At 42.8% G+C, this 13,396-nt stretch overlaps 1 protein-coding gene across 1 annotated transcript in view; it reads right to left on the bottom strand.

Annotated features, from left to right (window-relative positions):
- The window catches only part of DNAH8 (dynein axonemal heavy chain 8), a 621,721-nt gene that overhangs the window by 235,048 nt on the left and 373,277 nt on the right, over positions 1–13,396 (bottom strand). Inside the window, exon 51 of the mRNA XM_075064269.1 lies at positions 10,744–10,990. Within this exon, the coding sequence (XP_074920370.1) occupies positions 10,744–10,990 (247 nt within the window). The remainder of the gene's footprint in view (positions 1–10,743; positions 10,991–13,396) is intronic.

Raw genomic sequence — 13,396 nt, 5'->3', positions numbered from 1 at the left:
GTGCGAAGATTGTTAATGCCCTCCCTTTGGTTTATTTGTGTAACTATGCTCCTTTTATTACTTTTAAACTTTCATGATACTTTTATGTTTTTCTGGATGCCCAGGAGGATAGGCACTGGCACTGCTGTAACACAAACTCTTCCTACACCTGAGGACTGCTCTACAGTGCCTTTGAACCTCCCACTGTGGGAAGTGAGACCACTCTCAACCTCGAGATGGAAAAGAACTGTACGGACGGTGATGGAGGACAAGGGGAAAGCATCCCTGACTATTAAGGATGTTGAAAACTGTCCGTGGTATAAAAGATGGAATATTGTCCATTGGCAGGGAGGGACTTGCGGGATATATTCCTGGGAATGTGGAACAGAATGGGTCTTGGGTTTTATTCCCCAAGCAGCTACCTGTAAGTATGGCCAGGTACCGCATCCATGTCAGGTGCTCCCTGAGTTGTTAAATGGGCCGAGCCCCTCTCCTCCGATTACTCCCCCGCCCACACCCACAAGGCTCGTACCTCAGTCCCAAACAGCACCCCGGCATCTCATCCCCATTCTCATCCTGGTGTGGGCGTTACCTCTGATGTATTGCGATGGCCCAGGCCATCCCCTTTTAGCGATTTGTTTTCCTATTGTTCAGCTAGGTTATTTTTTTCAATTCAAGGCCTCATTTATGAACGGGTAGTCGAATGGGAAACTTTTGGAACCATGTATATCAGTTTTATTAACATAACCACTGCACCCTATGATCGGCCTGTTAAAACCCTCTATTTCATACATAACTGGCGAAAGGAGGTAGACTCAATGTTAATCCCTGGCCTGTGTTATATCCATGACAAACAAGGTCCCTTTTGCTTTTTGGTCACCCAAGTAACCAAAACTGCCGTGAACACCCACAGGTTTTGCCCTTCTACAATATCTTTTGGTTGCGAAGAAACCCTTCCCCTTACTGAAAATATAACCTGTACCTTGATTCAATGTACCCCCGCGCACACGACCAATGTCACCACATTCAAACAGGGCATTCAAGTGCACGACCAACAATTATGGTACAAAAACACAGGAAGAGGGGATTCCACAGGGTTTAAATGGACTATACTTAACGCCACCTTGGGAACCATTAGATTTTCCCTACCCTTGACTCACTTTCAAATTGCTGCTACCTACCCCAATTGTTCCCGAGGGGCGGCTCTCACGTTGCTACAGCAGTGGCTTTGGACCCACTCATCTCAAAGGAAAAGGGATATAACGAATACCCTGTGGAAGGGAGTCAACAGTGCTGCCTCTGCTTGTAATATTTACAAAGCCCAACAGCATGAGGGTAGACTAGGACAGTTGGAACAAGCCGCAGGTCTCATTACCGGTGCACAGATGACCGGGGTTCGGTCTAGGGTGGGTGAATTACATGTGGTCTCCACCCTCAGTGTCATCACCCAGGATATTCTCAGGCAGATGATCTTACGTGCCACTGAGGCTGGGAAGGCATTGCAGTGGGACCATACTTGCTCTGAGGTACAGGATTTTCTTAATGTTCAGCTGTCCTCCATTCTGGCAGATCTTAAGCACCAGACATGGCCCACTGCCCTTACAAATGCCTCTGGGGTGCCATCCGATTTATGGCCATGGAGACACACTTGGAAATTCTCGGGATGGAATTGCCAGCGCTCACAGTGCTCCTTCCAGACCTACATACCGAATCCTCCCGGGCCCTTGGGGAGGTTGTATGTGGGATTGGGTGGTCCACCGGGACGTATGGGAGATAAAACTACCCCATGGCCCTAACAGGTTCTTAATTGGTGCCACGGAAATAAACGCCTGATATTTGGATAGGACTAGGCAACCTGTGGACTTTCTGGCCTTTAGAACCCCCCCAACTTTAGTGCATTCGAAAACTTAAGCCTGGAGAAAACATTAGTGTCCATGAGCACATTTGCTGGGAAGGTAATGGACACATAACCACCATTGCTTCCCAGACCCTTATCCAGGCCAATAATAGCTGTGTTTGTGTTAACTCAGCTGTTTTGCAGGACATGGTCTTTAACCTGCACACAGCCACAGGCACTCATGTTATGTTTTGGCCTGTGGATAAAATGTACCAGGTGTCCCTGGAATATCAAATCCCTTTCAATTGGACTACTCTGGTAGTGGATCGTTTTCATGCCTTGTTATCCCTCCTGCCGAAAGTCCGACAAATTTCCCAGTTACAGGAACAGTTCCACTTTCTTGAAAACGTGTATCAGAGAGAACTTAATGCCTTTCAGACAGCACACAGGGTTTTAACTTTTTGTGTTGAAACTGATGTTCTATGTTCTATTACTAAAGCCCTCCAACCACCCCATTCCCATCAGTATATATTGTGGGGCCTGGTAGTGGGAGGGTTGATATTAAATATTTGTTTTGCTATTGTTGTTGTAAAGCATGTTGTACCCACCCTGCACCCGCTTTACATACCCAACCTCAGCGAGTGGCCCTAGTTCCCTTAAGAGAGATAGATTCCAATCTGCCCGATTCCTCGACTTATGACACCCTAGAGATCCCCCATGAAAATGGAACCACAAACTCTGAGATCCTCAATTTAATTAATATCCAAATTTAGGGGTTTGATGCCGTGGATGTGCATCAAAAGGAGGGAATGATAGGGAAAATATAGCCCCCTTATCGGCCCAGAGTTTTGAACTAACCTATGCCCCTTTTCTTTACAGGCCCGAGGCCTTTGGCTAAGAGCAATGCTAAGTAAGAGTAAGGCTTTGACCTCTCCTAAAGCTGTTTATCTGTACAAGGGGCACTGGGGTATGAAGAAATCAAGGAAAGGGGAACTAAAGAGAGGGGAAAAAAGGAGGGCCCATAAGGGCCAGCTCAGCTTATGGCAGCTAAAGTGTGGTAATGGCTTTTGCAAAACGTAACGACAAGGCAGGGGTTGGAGAACAGTCAACCCACCCGCGTGACTGCCAAAGAACAATAGCAGGAAAAACCCAATATGGAATATAATAACATAGCTTGATTAGTTGCAATATTTTAGTCCAAATAAGGCAATGTATCAAATTATGTGTTTGCGGTTTTAATCTTTATAAGCTTGGTAAAATATGTAACATGTAGAGCAGCCTACCTCTTGCGTGGGGTCATTGCTGTCTCTCCCTGTATGCATACTTGTACTTGTGTGAACAATAAAGGTGCCTCAGGCTGTCTGATCTAAAATCAACCGTGTGGTCGATTTTCCACAACAAATGATTGCATAATGCATTGTAAACGTGTGAATAGAACCTCAGGTGATTGCTTCACATATGTGCATAATCAAAATACTCTTTACAGATGCTGCTGAGACTGCCTGAGCACTGGTGGAGTGAGTTCTGAGAGAAGCAGGAGGGTCAACTTTGGACACTTCAAAACTGGTTCTCACACAGTAATTTTATTTCTACTATCAATGTCTGTCACAATTGTGATACATATGGGCTATTCTCCTCCTGTCTACATTTTCCAGACCCAATTCAAAGCTGTAGCACAGCTCATGACAGCCATGCTCCCTTCTCCAGCCTGCTGCCAGATGATTCATTCCAAAGCTGTGTAAAAATCCATAGAATATGATTAGTAACATTAGGGGGTAGGGTATAGACTGAAGCAAAACTATAAAAACTATAAAAATTAAATACTGTCCTTTGGCTAGGAAGCCAGTCAGTAAGGGTAGAATTGTGGGAAATGCTGTTAGCAGAAAGAAAATTAATTGATAGGAAATTTTGCCATTCTGCAGCCCAACATCTCCCACAATTTTGATATGTATGAGACATAGTGAGCAATGAAAAGAAGTAGGGAGGGATAAGAAAAACAGAATGAGATAGAAAAGACCCCCAGAGTTAACTTCCTAAAATGGCAATGCTATTACTAGACCACTGCCTGCAGCACCCTCATGCCAAAGGAGTCCTCTGCAGACGATAGAAAGTCCACTGTACCGTGTGTAATAAAGATATAAACCAACAACCATATTGCTGCCCTGCAGGTCTCTGTGGTGGAAGCACAAGCTCTTTCTTCCCACAAAGTTTCCATGGATTTGTGAAGTGTGCCTTGATGTTGTCTGGAACATGAGCATCTGACAAATTCTATGGCTCTATGATGCATGGCTTGATCCATTTAGCTACCAATATCTTAGATAACCTGGGCCCTTGGCACTTCAGATGAAAGAGGATAAAAAAGGAGACCAATTTTCTGATCAATTAAGTGCACTTGATATAGATCTTTAATGCTCTTCAACTTCTAAAGTGTGCCACAGCTTTTCTGTCAGGTGCTATGGCTTTGAACAGAATGAAGGGAAGACAATCTCTTGTGAGGCATTGAATGGTGAATTAATCTTAGGCAAGGACAATCCTCGGATTCTTAGTATCACCTTGTTGTCATGGAACACACAGTGGGATTCCTGCATGGATAAAACTGCCAGTTCAAAAACTCATCTAGCAGGTCTGAGGGTGACCAGAAAACAATTTTTGATGGATAGGCAGAATGGAGATATTGATGTCAGAGGCTCAAAATGGTTAGGGCTTTTAACAGCAATGGTAGGTCCCACTTAGGAAAGAAAGATCTAACCACAGGTTTAGCCACTCTGACTGCTCTGAGACATCTGGATACCTCAAGGCTCTCTGTCAAGGAAACAGAAGAATCCTGCAAATAGGACACTACTTGTAGCTGACATCTGGTGCTATGAAGCTGGGCTGAAGACCCTGGTCTATGCCTTCCCTGAAGAAAGTAAAGAAAAAAAAAAAGGGGATAGCAGGATCCTTAGCAATTTTGTTGTGTTCTTGACACTATTAGTTAACTTAGCCCAGATGGAGGAGTAGGCCTGACATTGACCTTTGGTATGACTGTGAATTTCAGGGAGAAGAGTACTAGTGGAGGTACAGAGAGAAGCATATCCCAATGATGCTTGATGGTAACATACCATAACCAGCCCTGCATACACCAAAGATATAGTCTGATATGTGTGCTCTTACAACTTGCATACCTGCTTATTCATTTTCTCTTCCCAGAGGTTTCACATTCTTCTCTGTTCACATCCCAGAAGGATAAGTGCAGAAGGACAGCTATCTCAGTTGAGGATTTAGAATGCTGGTACTTGCCTTTAGGCTTGTCCTCTACCACCTACTCAGGTTGGATTTGGATTATGGATGCAACCTTTTTGAACCAGGGTTCAAACATTTCTGGAGGGAAAAACTTTTGCTTCGTATCTTTTTCTTGGCGTGCTCAGAGCCTGAACCTGAGAACTCCCCTTCCTCAGTGGAGGAGGAGGTGTTTGAGTCAGAGGACTCAGGTTATTTTATACCTTTTAGCACACAAGAAGCACAGGGTCAGACCAATGATCCATCTTGCCCAGTATGCTGTCTATCGACAGTGGCCATTGCCAGGTGCTTCAGAGGGAATGAACAGAACAAGCGATCATCAAGTGATCCATCCCCTGTCCTCCAGTCCCAGTTTCTGGAGATCAGAGGCTAGCGATATCCAAAACAGGGGGTTGCATCTCTGACCAGCTTGACTAATAGCCATTGATGGATCTTTCCTCCAGGAACTTATCTAATTCTTTTATGACCCCCTTATACTTTTGGCCTTTACAACATCACTTGGCAATGAGTTCTACAGGTTGACTATGCATTGTATGAAGAAGTACTTCCTTTTGTTTGTTTTAAACTGTTGCCTATTAATTTCATTGGTTGACCCCTAGTTCTTGTGTTATGTGAAAGAGTAAATGACAGTTTCTTATCGCTTTCTCCACACAATTCATGATTTTATAGACCTCTATCATATTCCCTCTTAGTTGTCTCTTTTTCAAGCTGAAAAGTCCCAGTCTTTTTCATTTCTCCTCATATAGAATCTGTTCCATATCCTTAATCATTTTGTTGCCCTTCTCTGTATCTTTTTAAATTCTAATATATCTTTTTTGAGACGAGGTGACTAGAACTGCAAGCAGTATTCAAGGTGTGGGCAAACCCTGGATTTATATAGTAGCATTATGATATTTTCTGCATTATTATCTATCCCTTTCCTAATGATCGCTAACATTCTGTTAGCTTTTCTGACTGCCACTGCACACTCAGTGGATGTTTTCAGCTAACTATACACGACTCCAAGATTTCCTTTTCTGAGTGGTAACAGTTAATTTAGATCCATCATTTTGTATTTATAGTTGAAATTACATTTTCCAAAGTGCATTACATTGCATTTATCAACACTGAATTTCATCTGCCATTTTGTTGCCCAGTCATCCATTTTTGTGAGATCCCTTTGTAACACTTAGCAGTCAGAATTGGACTTAACTATCTTGAATAATTTTGTAACATCTGCAAATTTTGCTACCTCACTATTTACCCCCTTTTCCAGATCATTTATGAGTATGCTAAACAGCACTAGTCCCAGTACAGATACCTGGGGGACACCACTATTTATCTCTCTCCATTCTGAAAACTATTTACTTCTGCCCTTTTTGTCCTGTCTTTTAACCAGTTACTAATCCATGAAAGGACCTTTCCTCTTATCCCATGACAGCTTACTTTGTTTAAGAGCTTCTGGTGATGGACCTTGTCAAAAGCTTTCTGAAAGTTCAAATCCACTATATCCACGGGATCACCCTTGTCCACATGCTTGTTGACCCTCTCAGAGAATTCTAATAGATTGGTGAAAAATGATTTCCCTTTACAAAAGCCGTGTTGACTCTTCCCCAACATATCATGTTGATGCATGTGTCTGATAATTCTGTTTTTTTCTATAGTTTCAACTAATTTGCTGGGTACTGAAATTAGGCTCACTGGTCTGTATTTGCCAGGATCACCTCCGGAGATTTTTTCAAAAATTAGTGTCACATTAGCTATCTGCTAGTCACATAGTACACAAACTGATAATTTGCAGTCCCAAACTGTAAACTTGCCAACTAATACGATTTTTGACTAAAGAAATCTCATTGCTTTGGCTTCCAGTCTTTTGGCGTGGTTTTGAATTGTTGCCTGGGATTCTTATTTGCAGCTATCACCACAAGGGAACCATGCAGCAGGTAGGAATAAAAGAGTTCATCTCTCTTAGAGGGTATGTGATATGTGTCTCGTTTTCAGGACACTGAAGCTGCAGAAGTGGGAATCTGCCAAAGAATTTTTGCAGAGTCTATAATGGTCTCGTGAAACAGAAACGGTCCATCCCCCTTTAAGGGTAGTAGAAATAGTGGTACCGGAGCAGGTGCTGAAAGCTTCAGTACCAGAGCAGCAGAAGTAGATAGCACCAGAGCTGGAGTTACAGTAGCTGGTAACAAGCTCGGTGAGAAGGAAACATGAGATGACACTGTATTAGACACTGTTTTAGCTTGGTGTTTCAGTGTTGAGGCCACATGGGGCAGCAAAATCTTTCTTGAGGTGGAACGGTGCATTTGAAGCCATTTTCTTTTCTGAGGAGAGTCTAATTGGAGAGCTGCCTCTCATTTTCCTTACCATGCCCCTTCTTCACATCAGGAACACTATCAGTCTTTCTCAGATTCTGGGCTAAAGAAGCAGCTGATGGGATTTCAGATGTTGTAGACCTCTTGTTCACTGGTGCACTCCTATAACTTATCAGGTCATAAATAGAGGGGTCAAAGGACCCCAGCTCTGAAGATGGTTTCATGGATCTGCCCATTAAAAATATTTGGAGATTAGCCTCCCTAGATTTTCAGTTCCTATGAGTAAAGTACCTATAAATTGTACAGTTGCCATGGATGCACAATTCTCCCAAACAAAATAAGCACTTTAGATGCCCACTATTAGTAAGCATTTCTTATAACTGAGAGACTTAAAAGAGGTCATCTCAGTATCAAGAGTAAAGATAATTTCCTGGTAAAATATAAACCTAGGTTAAATACAAAGAACATACCAAATGGGCAACAAGCTAACTACTACTGACTATAAAATTTCTATACAAAGATAGAGAAAAAGATACAGGAGTTCACTGAAGCAACAGACTGAGCTGCTCTGTCTTGAAGCCAGGAGGCGGTGAGAGTACCTGAATAGTGGTTGGCCTGCTCTGACCTTTTATGTTCTCAGTGTGGAGCAACAGGAAACTCAGAGTGGATGCTCAGCCACAACGGCCACTCATGGTCATAAAGACTCCAATGTCAGATGTATGAGATGCATGCACACCCTAAGTGGAATATGCATATGGACAATCAGTAAAAGGAGAACTCTTGTCTTCTAGTAGCATTGACTTGATGAAGCCCCACTTTAGGAGTTGAATACCTAGCCAGGGAACCAATTCTGAAGCAGTAGCTGGCAGTGGCGGGGGGGTAGATGCCTGTCTCCTAACCCAACATCCCTAGGTAATTATAAATAACTCACACTTTTAACTGTTTCTTTCTGTCTCTTGAAGCCCAATAGAGTTGGGCTCTGAAGTTAAAGGGAAGGAAAAGCAAGGGTCAGTGTGGCGTCTCAAAGGAATACAATCACCAAACAAGAGTTACTGTAAGTAAGAAACTTCATTCTCTTCCACCTGGCACTGCATCCACAGTTCCACTATAGTAGACTGGATGGCACTGAACTTGGCTGAGAAGCAGGGCCGGCTCTGGCTTTTTTGCCGCCCCAAGCAAATTAAAAAAAAAAAAAAAAACCTGCACAGGGGCCAGAGCAGCAAAGGAGTGGAGGGGGGGGGGAACAAACCTGCCCGCCGGAGCAGCGAAGTGGTGGAGGGGCGTGAAACAAACCTGCCAGCTGGAGCAGCGAAGGTGGGGGGGGGGCGTGAAACCTGCCGGCCGGTTGGAGCGAAGGGTGGGGGGAAGGGGGAGGGCGCATGAAACAAACCTGCCAGCTGGAGCAGCAAAAGGGGAGGGGGCGTGAAACAAATTGCCCAGCCGGCTGGAGCAGCGAAGGGAAGAAAAAACAAAAAACAAAAAAGAAAAAAAAATACTTGCAGGGCAGCGAGTGCAGGGGGACTCCCAGCCCTGCAGACACCGGGCAGCGGAGTGAACACCCCAGCTAGCTGGGGTGGGGGGAGAAGGAAGGCGGCCAGGGCTTCCTTAAGGGGGCGCTTGCAATGCAGCTGCTCCCGCCGCGCAGCCTGCCAGGAGGGCTCCGCGCTGCTCCAGTGGGCAGGCAGGGAGGGAAGCAGACTGCCATGCCGGGCTTGCTGCAGACCTGGCACCGCTCCCTGGAGCTTCTTCCTTCGCCCCCTACAGGGTGGCAGGAGCAACAAACCAAAAAGAAAAAAAGCTGCAAGGGCGGCGGAAGTGGCAAAGCACAAAAAAAATAAAATAAATAAAATAAAAGGATTGGGCGGAATGCCGCCCCTGGAATCTGCCCCAAGCACCAACTTGCTCGGCTGGTGCCTGGAGCCGGCCCTGCTGAGAAGCACAGCTACTGTAAATCAACAGCGATTTAATCACCTTTCTCCTGAAACCAAGTATCTGCCTTCATATAATATCCTATGCAGTTCTAAAGGCCAAAATTTTCAAACGTGGGTGCCTAAAATAAGGAAACTATCTACATTTAGGCAGCTAAATAAAAGTGGCCTGGTTCCTATAGGTGTGGATTACTCGCACCTTCTGCTTCAGTCAACAAGAGCTGTGGGTGCTCAGCAACTCTAAAAAATCGGAGCACTTTTATTTAGGTGAATACATATGGATGTAGGTGCCTAATTTTAGGTACCCAAGCTTGAAAATGCTGGCTTGTATTTCTGTCTTTGATATTACTGTTAATTCCAAATTCTAAAACAAAAGTTGCAGAAACTAAGATTCGCTTCCTCTGCCAAAAATATTTTAGTTTCAGTTAGAGATCAAAAAACATATTATTAGGAATAGCAGTTTTGCAACCACAGACCCTATTAAAGCAACTAACATTAAAATAGAAAGTACATTATTTTAAAGCCACTAAAATTAATCCATACAAATCTTGATTATAATTTTACAAAAGCAAAGCATAATTCATATTAACAGTGCTGAACTGGAAAACTGAAGTGACTAGGCCTCTGAAGACAATCACAATTGGAAATATACCAATCTCCAAAACTGGAAGGGACCTTGGAAGGTTATCAAGTCCAGCCCCCTATCTTTGCTAGCAGGACCAAGTACTGATTTTTGCCCTAGATCCCTATAAAGCCCACTCAAGGGCTGAACTTCCAATGCTGGGTTTAGCAAGCCAATGCTCAAACCACTGAGCTATCCCTCCCCCCTGATAGTGCCACTCTCATGACTCTGCTCACTCATTCCTATGGCAACAGGGCTGCAAAGGGCTCTCTGTGCTGCTGCAGGAGCCATTCAGCAGCACAGTGGCCTCTCCTACAGCCAGTGAGCTCATCCTCTGCCTCCTCACGCAGCCAGCTGGAGGCCTCTGCTCTGTTATCCCAACCTTCGCATGCATCTCATGCTGGGAGACAAGGAAGGGATTTGGACAATGCAGAGCTTCGGATAATATGGTTTTGGATAAACAGGAGTATGCAGTATATAAAAAGGAGAGGTCCTGGAAGTTAGTTTGGAATGAACAGAGCTGCAGTCACTTTTCCAGTCTCCTGATAGGTTTGGTAACTATAGCCTTCCTTTTTGTGTTGTGCTTTATTAATATTTATTAGATCAAAGATTGCTAGTCAAAGATTCATTCAGCCAGATTATTTGACCTCTTATTAATAACAGACCTGAACTCAAATCCCTCATCATAACTATATTTCTTCATTCAAGAGAGAGAATCTTACCACATTTTCAAATAGATACTTTTTTAGAACAGCACATATGAGATACTCTGATTACAACATATATAATATATTTGCATACCCTTTTTAGCTTTTAGTGTTTTCCTCCACAGTGTAGAAAAGATTCCATCTGTCCAGTCATTAGTTGCAGTATCGAGTTTGCCAAACATTTGAGGAGCAGTAATAGCTTTTGGGTTCATACGCATTTCTCTGTGAGGACGCCCACACTCTGTCATTGACTTCATCAACATAGTTATAACTGTTGTTTTTCCAGATCCACTGGGTCCAAGTATCATCAACCCATGGCGTACCTTATAAGTTTCATATAACTAATAAGAAAAAAGTGAACAATTTTGAAAAATATCACGCCTATTTAAAAAAGCTATTTTTGCTCAGATTTAATCATATGAGCCATAGACAATATTTATAGAATTACATTTAAAGAGAAGACACCTATTTGATAGCAATTAGAAAGCTTTACAGATGAAGTACAAACTTCAAAATTACAATGCTTCAAATATATTCGTAATTGCTACTCTTTGTATAATGCTACTGATTAACCTTTGGCTCCTAAACTGATGAAAACCAAATGTGTTTATTGTGAAACTTAGTTTCTTGAGGGGATTCCTGTCTGACCTCTTCAGAGCACTTAAAAATAATTTTACTATAACATATTTTTAAAAGATGTTTCATGCTATTCACAGAGAAAAATGAATGCTAATACAAATAAGGTATAGCAAGAGAATGGTTACCCATTGCAGTTCTAAATAATGTGAGTGTGTAAAGTACACATAAATAAAGAATACCTCCAGTTTTGTATTCTGTTGATCATGGGAATTTCTGTTATCACAGGGAGATTTCAATGTCCAAAACAGCTGGATTTAACCTAAGGCTCCCCCCCCCCGCCTCACCTTGTTTTGGATATACCACATGATGGTAATACTAGCCTTTATATCAACAATATTAACTCAATACTTGTTTACCTTTCAATATTCTGTGTGGGGTAGCATTAATTGCTTGAGACTTAATTTTATCCCTAATCTCTTTAAAATAGGACAATGTGTCATGCATCTTGGAACTAAAATAAGACTCTTTTAAAGACCTAGCCAAAATATTGGCCTGAACTTCAGGGCCAAAGGTCAACTAAATAGCCAGTAAAGGTATTTTATCATAGTCATAGTCACATTGTAAATACTGAATCTGAGACACCATAAACTGCCTGGGACTCAAGTCCTTTTGTCCATTTTCCTTAAGAGGCTACCTTAAAATCTCAAGGAGACTTTCTCTGTGAGGTAGTCTCAGTCATACCTACCCATAAGAGCCTGAAAAGGGAAAATTTCTTATTCTATAATTTACTTTAAAGTCTCACAATTCATTATGAATGGGCTATCCCTTTTCCCTGTGGAATTTGGCAGTGGTACAATTTTGCTTCCAAGGGTTCTTGGAGAGTTATTCCCAAGCTGTAGAGATAGTCATACAGCTGTCAGTTAAGAACATTATTCACTTTAAAATTGAATTAACTTTTACCTACATACATAATTCATACTCCAAAAAAAAGAATCAATTACCAGGGTAGACTTAATCATTGGGGATGTTACCACTAGAGAGGAAATTATTGGGTAAGAAACCTTCCACTTTAGCACAAAGTATCCCCCACAGTCTGTGACAAATAAAAAGAAGTAAGCAGTGAATTATATGAGTTGGGAAGGAAAGAGACAGTTTGGATATCCAGAGCACATGGCATATTGGGTAAAAGAAGGCAAAGAAGGAGCCCAACCTTCTTTTCAAGATGGTGTGCTTGAGATATTTAGCGGTCTCAGAACACCCAGATTATGCAATAGCTTTCTGTACAATGCTGTGGCTTTTAGATAAAATAAGGGAAGGTCATCCTGACCTCCTGAGAGGCATGGAAAGATGCATTCACTTTTGGCAAGAAAGATCTTGGGGTCCTTATCTCCTTATCATAGAACACATAATGAGGTTCCTGCATGGATAAAGCTCCCAACTCCTAAACTCATCTAGGAGGCATGATAGCAACCAAGAAATAGGTGTAGGTCCCATTTAGAAAAGACTGGTCTGACTGGAATCCACCACTGAACAGACACAAGGGGTCAGAACTCTTGCAAGCTTCATCATGCATCCGATGAAGTGGGTATTTGCCCACGAAAGCTCATGCTCCAATACATCTGTTAGTCTATAAGGTTCCACAGGACTCTTTGCTGCTTTTACAGGTCCAGACTAACACAGCTACCTCTGATACCTACAAGCTGAGAGAGATGGATTCTTCAACAACAGGGGATGAAGTCTTTGGGAACTGAATATAGTTGAGAAACCAGATAAGGTAAATGCAGCAAAGAGTCCGGTGACACCTTATAGACTTAGGCCTGCTCTACACTACGTGTTTAAACCGAATTTAGCAGCGTTAAACCGAATTAACCCTGCACCTGTCCACACAACGAAGCCCTTTATATCGATATAAAAGGCTCTTCAAATCGATTTCTGTACTCCTCCCCGATGAGGGGAGTAGCGCTGAAATCAGTATTGCCATGTCGGATTAGGGTTAGTGTGGCCGCAATTTGACGGTATTGGCCTCCGGGCGGTATCTCACAGTGCACCATTGCTTTCCAGAGTGGTCACAATCTGAACTCGGATGCATTGGCCAGGTAGACAGGAAAATCCCCGCAAACTTTTGAATTTCATTTCCTCTTTGCCCAGCATGGAGCTCTGATCAGCAC

Source organism: Chelonoidis abingdonii, chromosome 3 (assembly GCF_003597395.2).
Source record: "Chelonoidis abingdonii isolate Lonesome George chromosome 3, CheloAbing_2.0, whole genome shotgun sequence".
NCBI lineage: Eukaryota > Metazoa > Chordata > Testudines > Testudinidae > Chelonoidis > Chelonoidis abingdonii.
The sequence above is the reverse complement of the archived record's forward strand: the minus strand, read 5'-3'. Positions and strand labels throughout refer to the sequence as shown.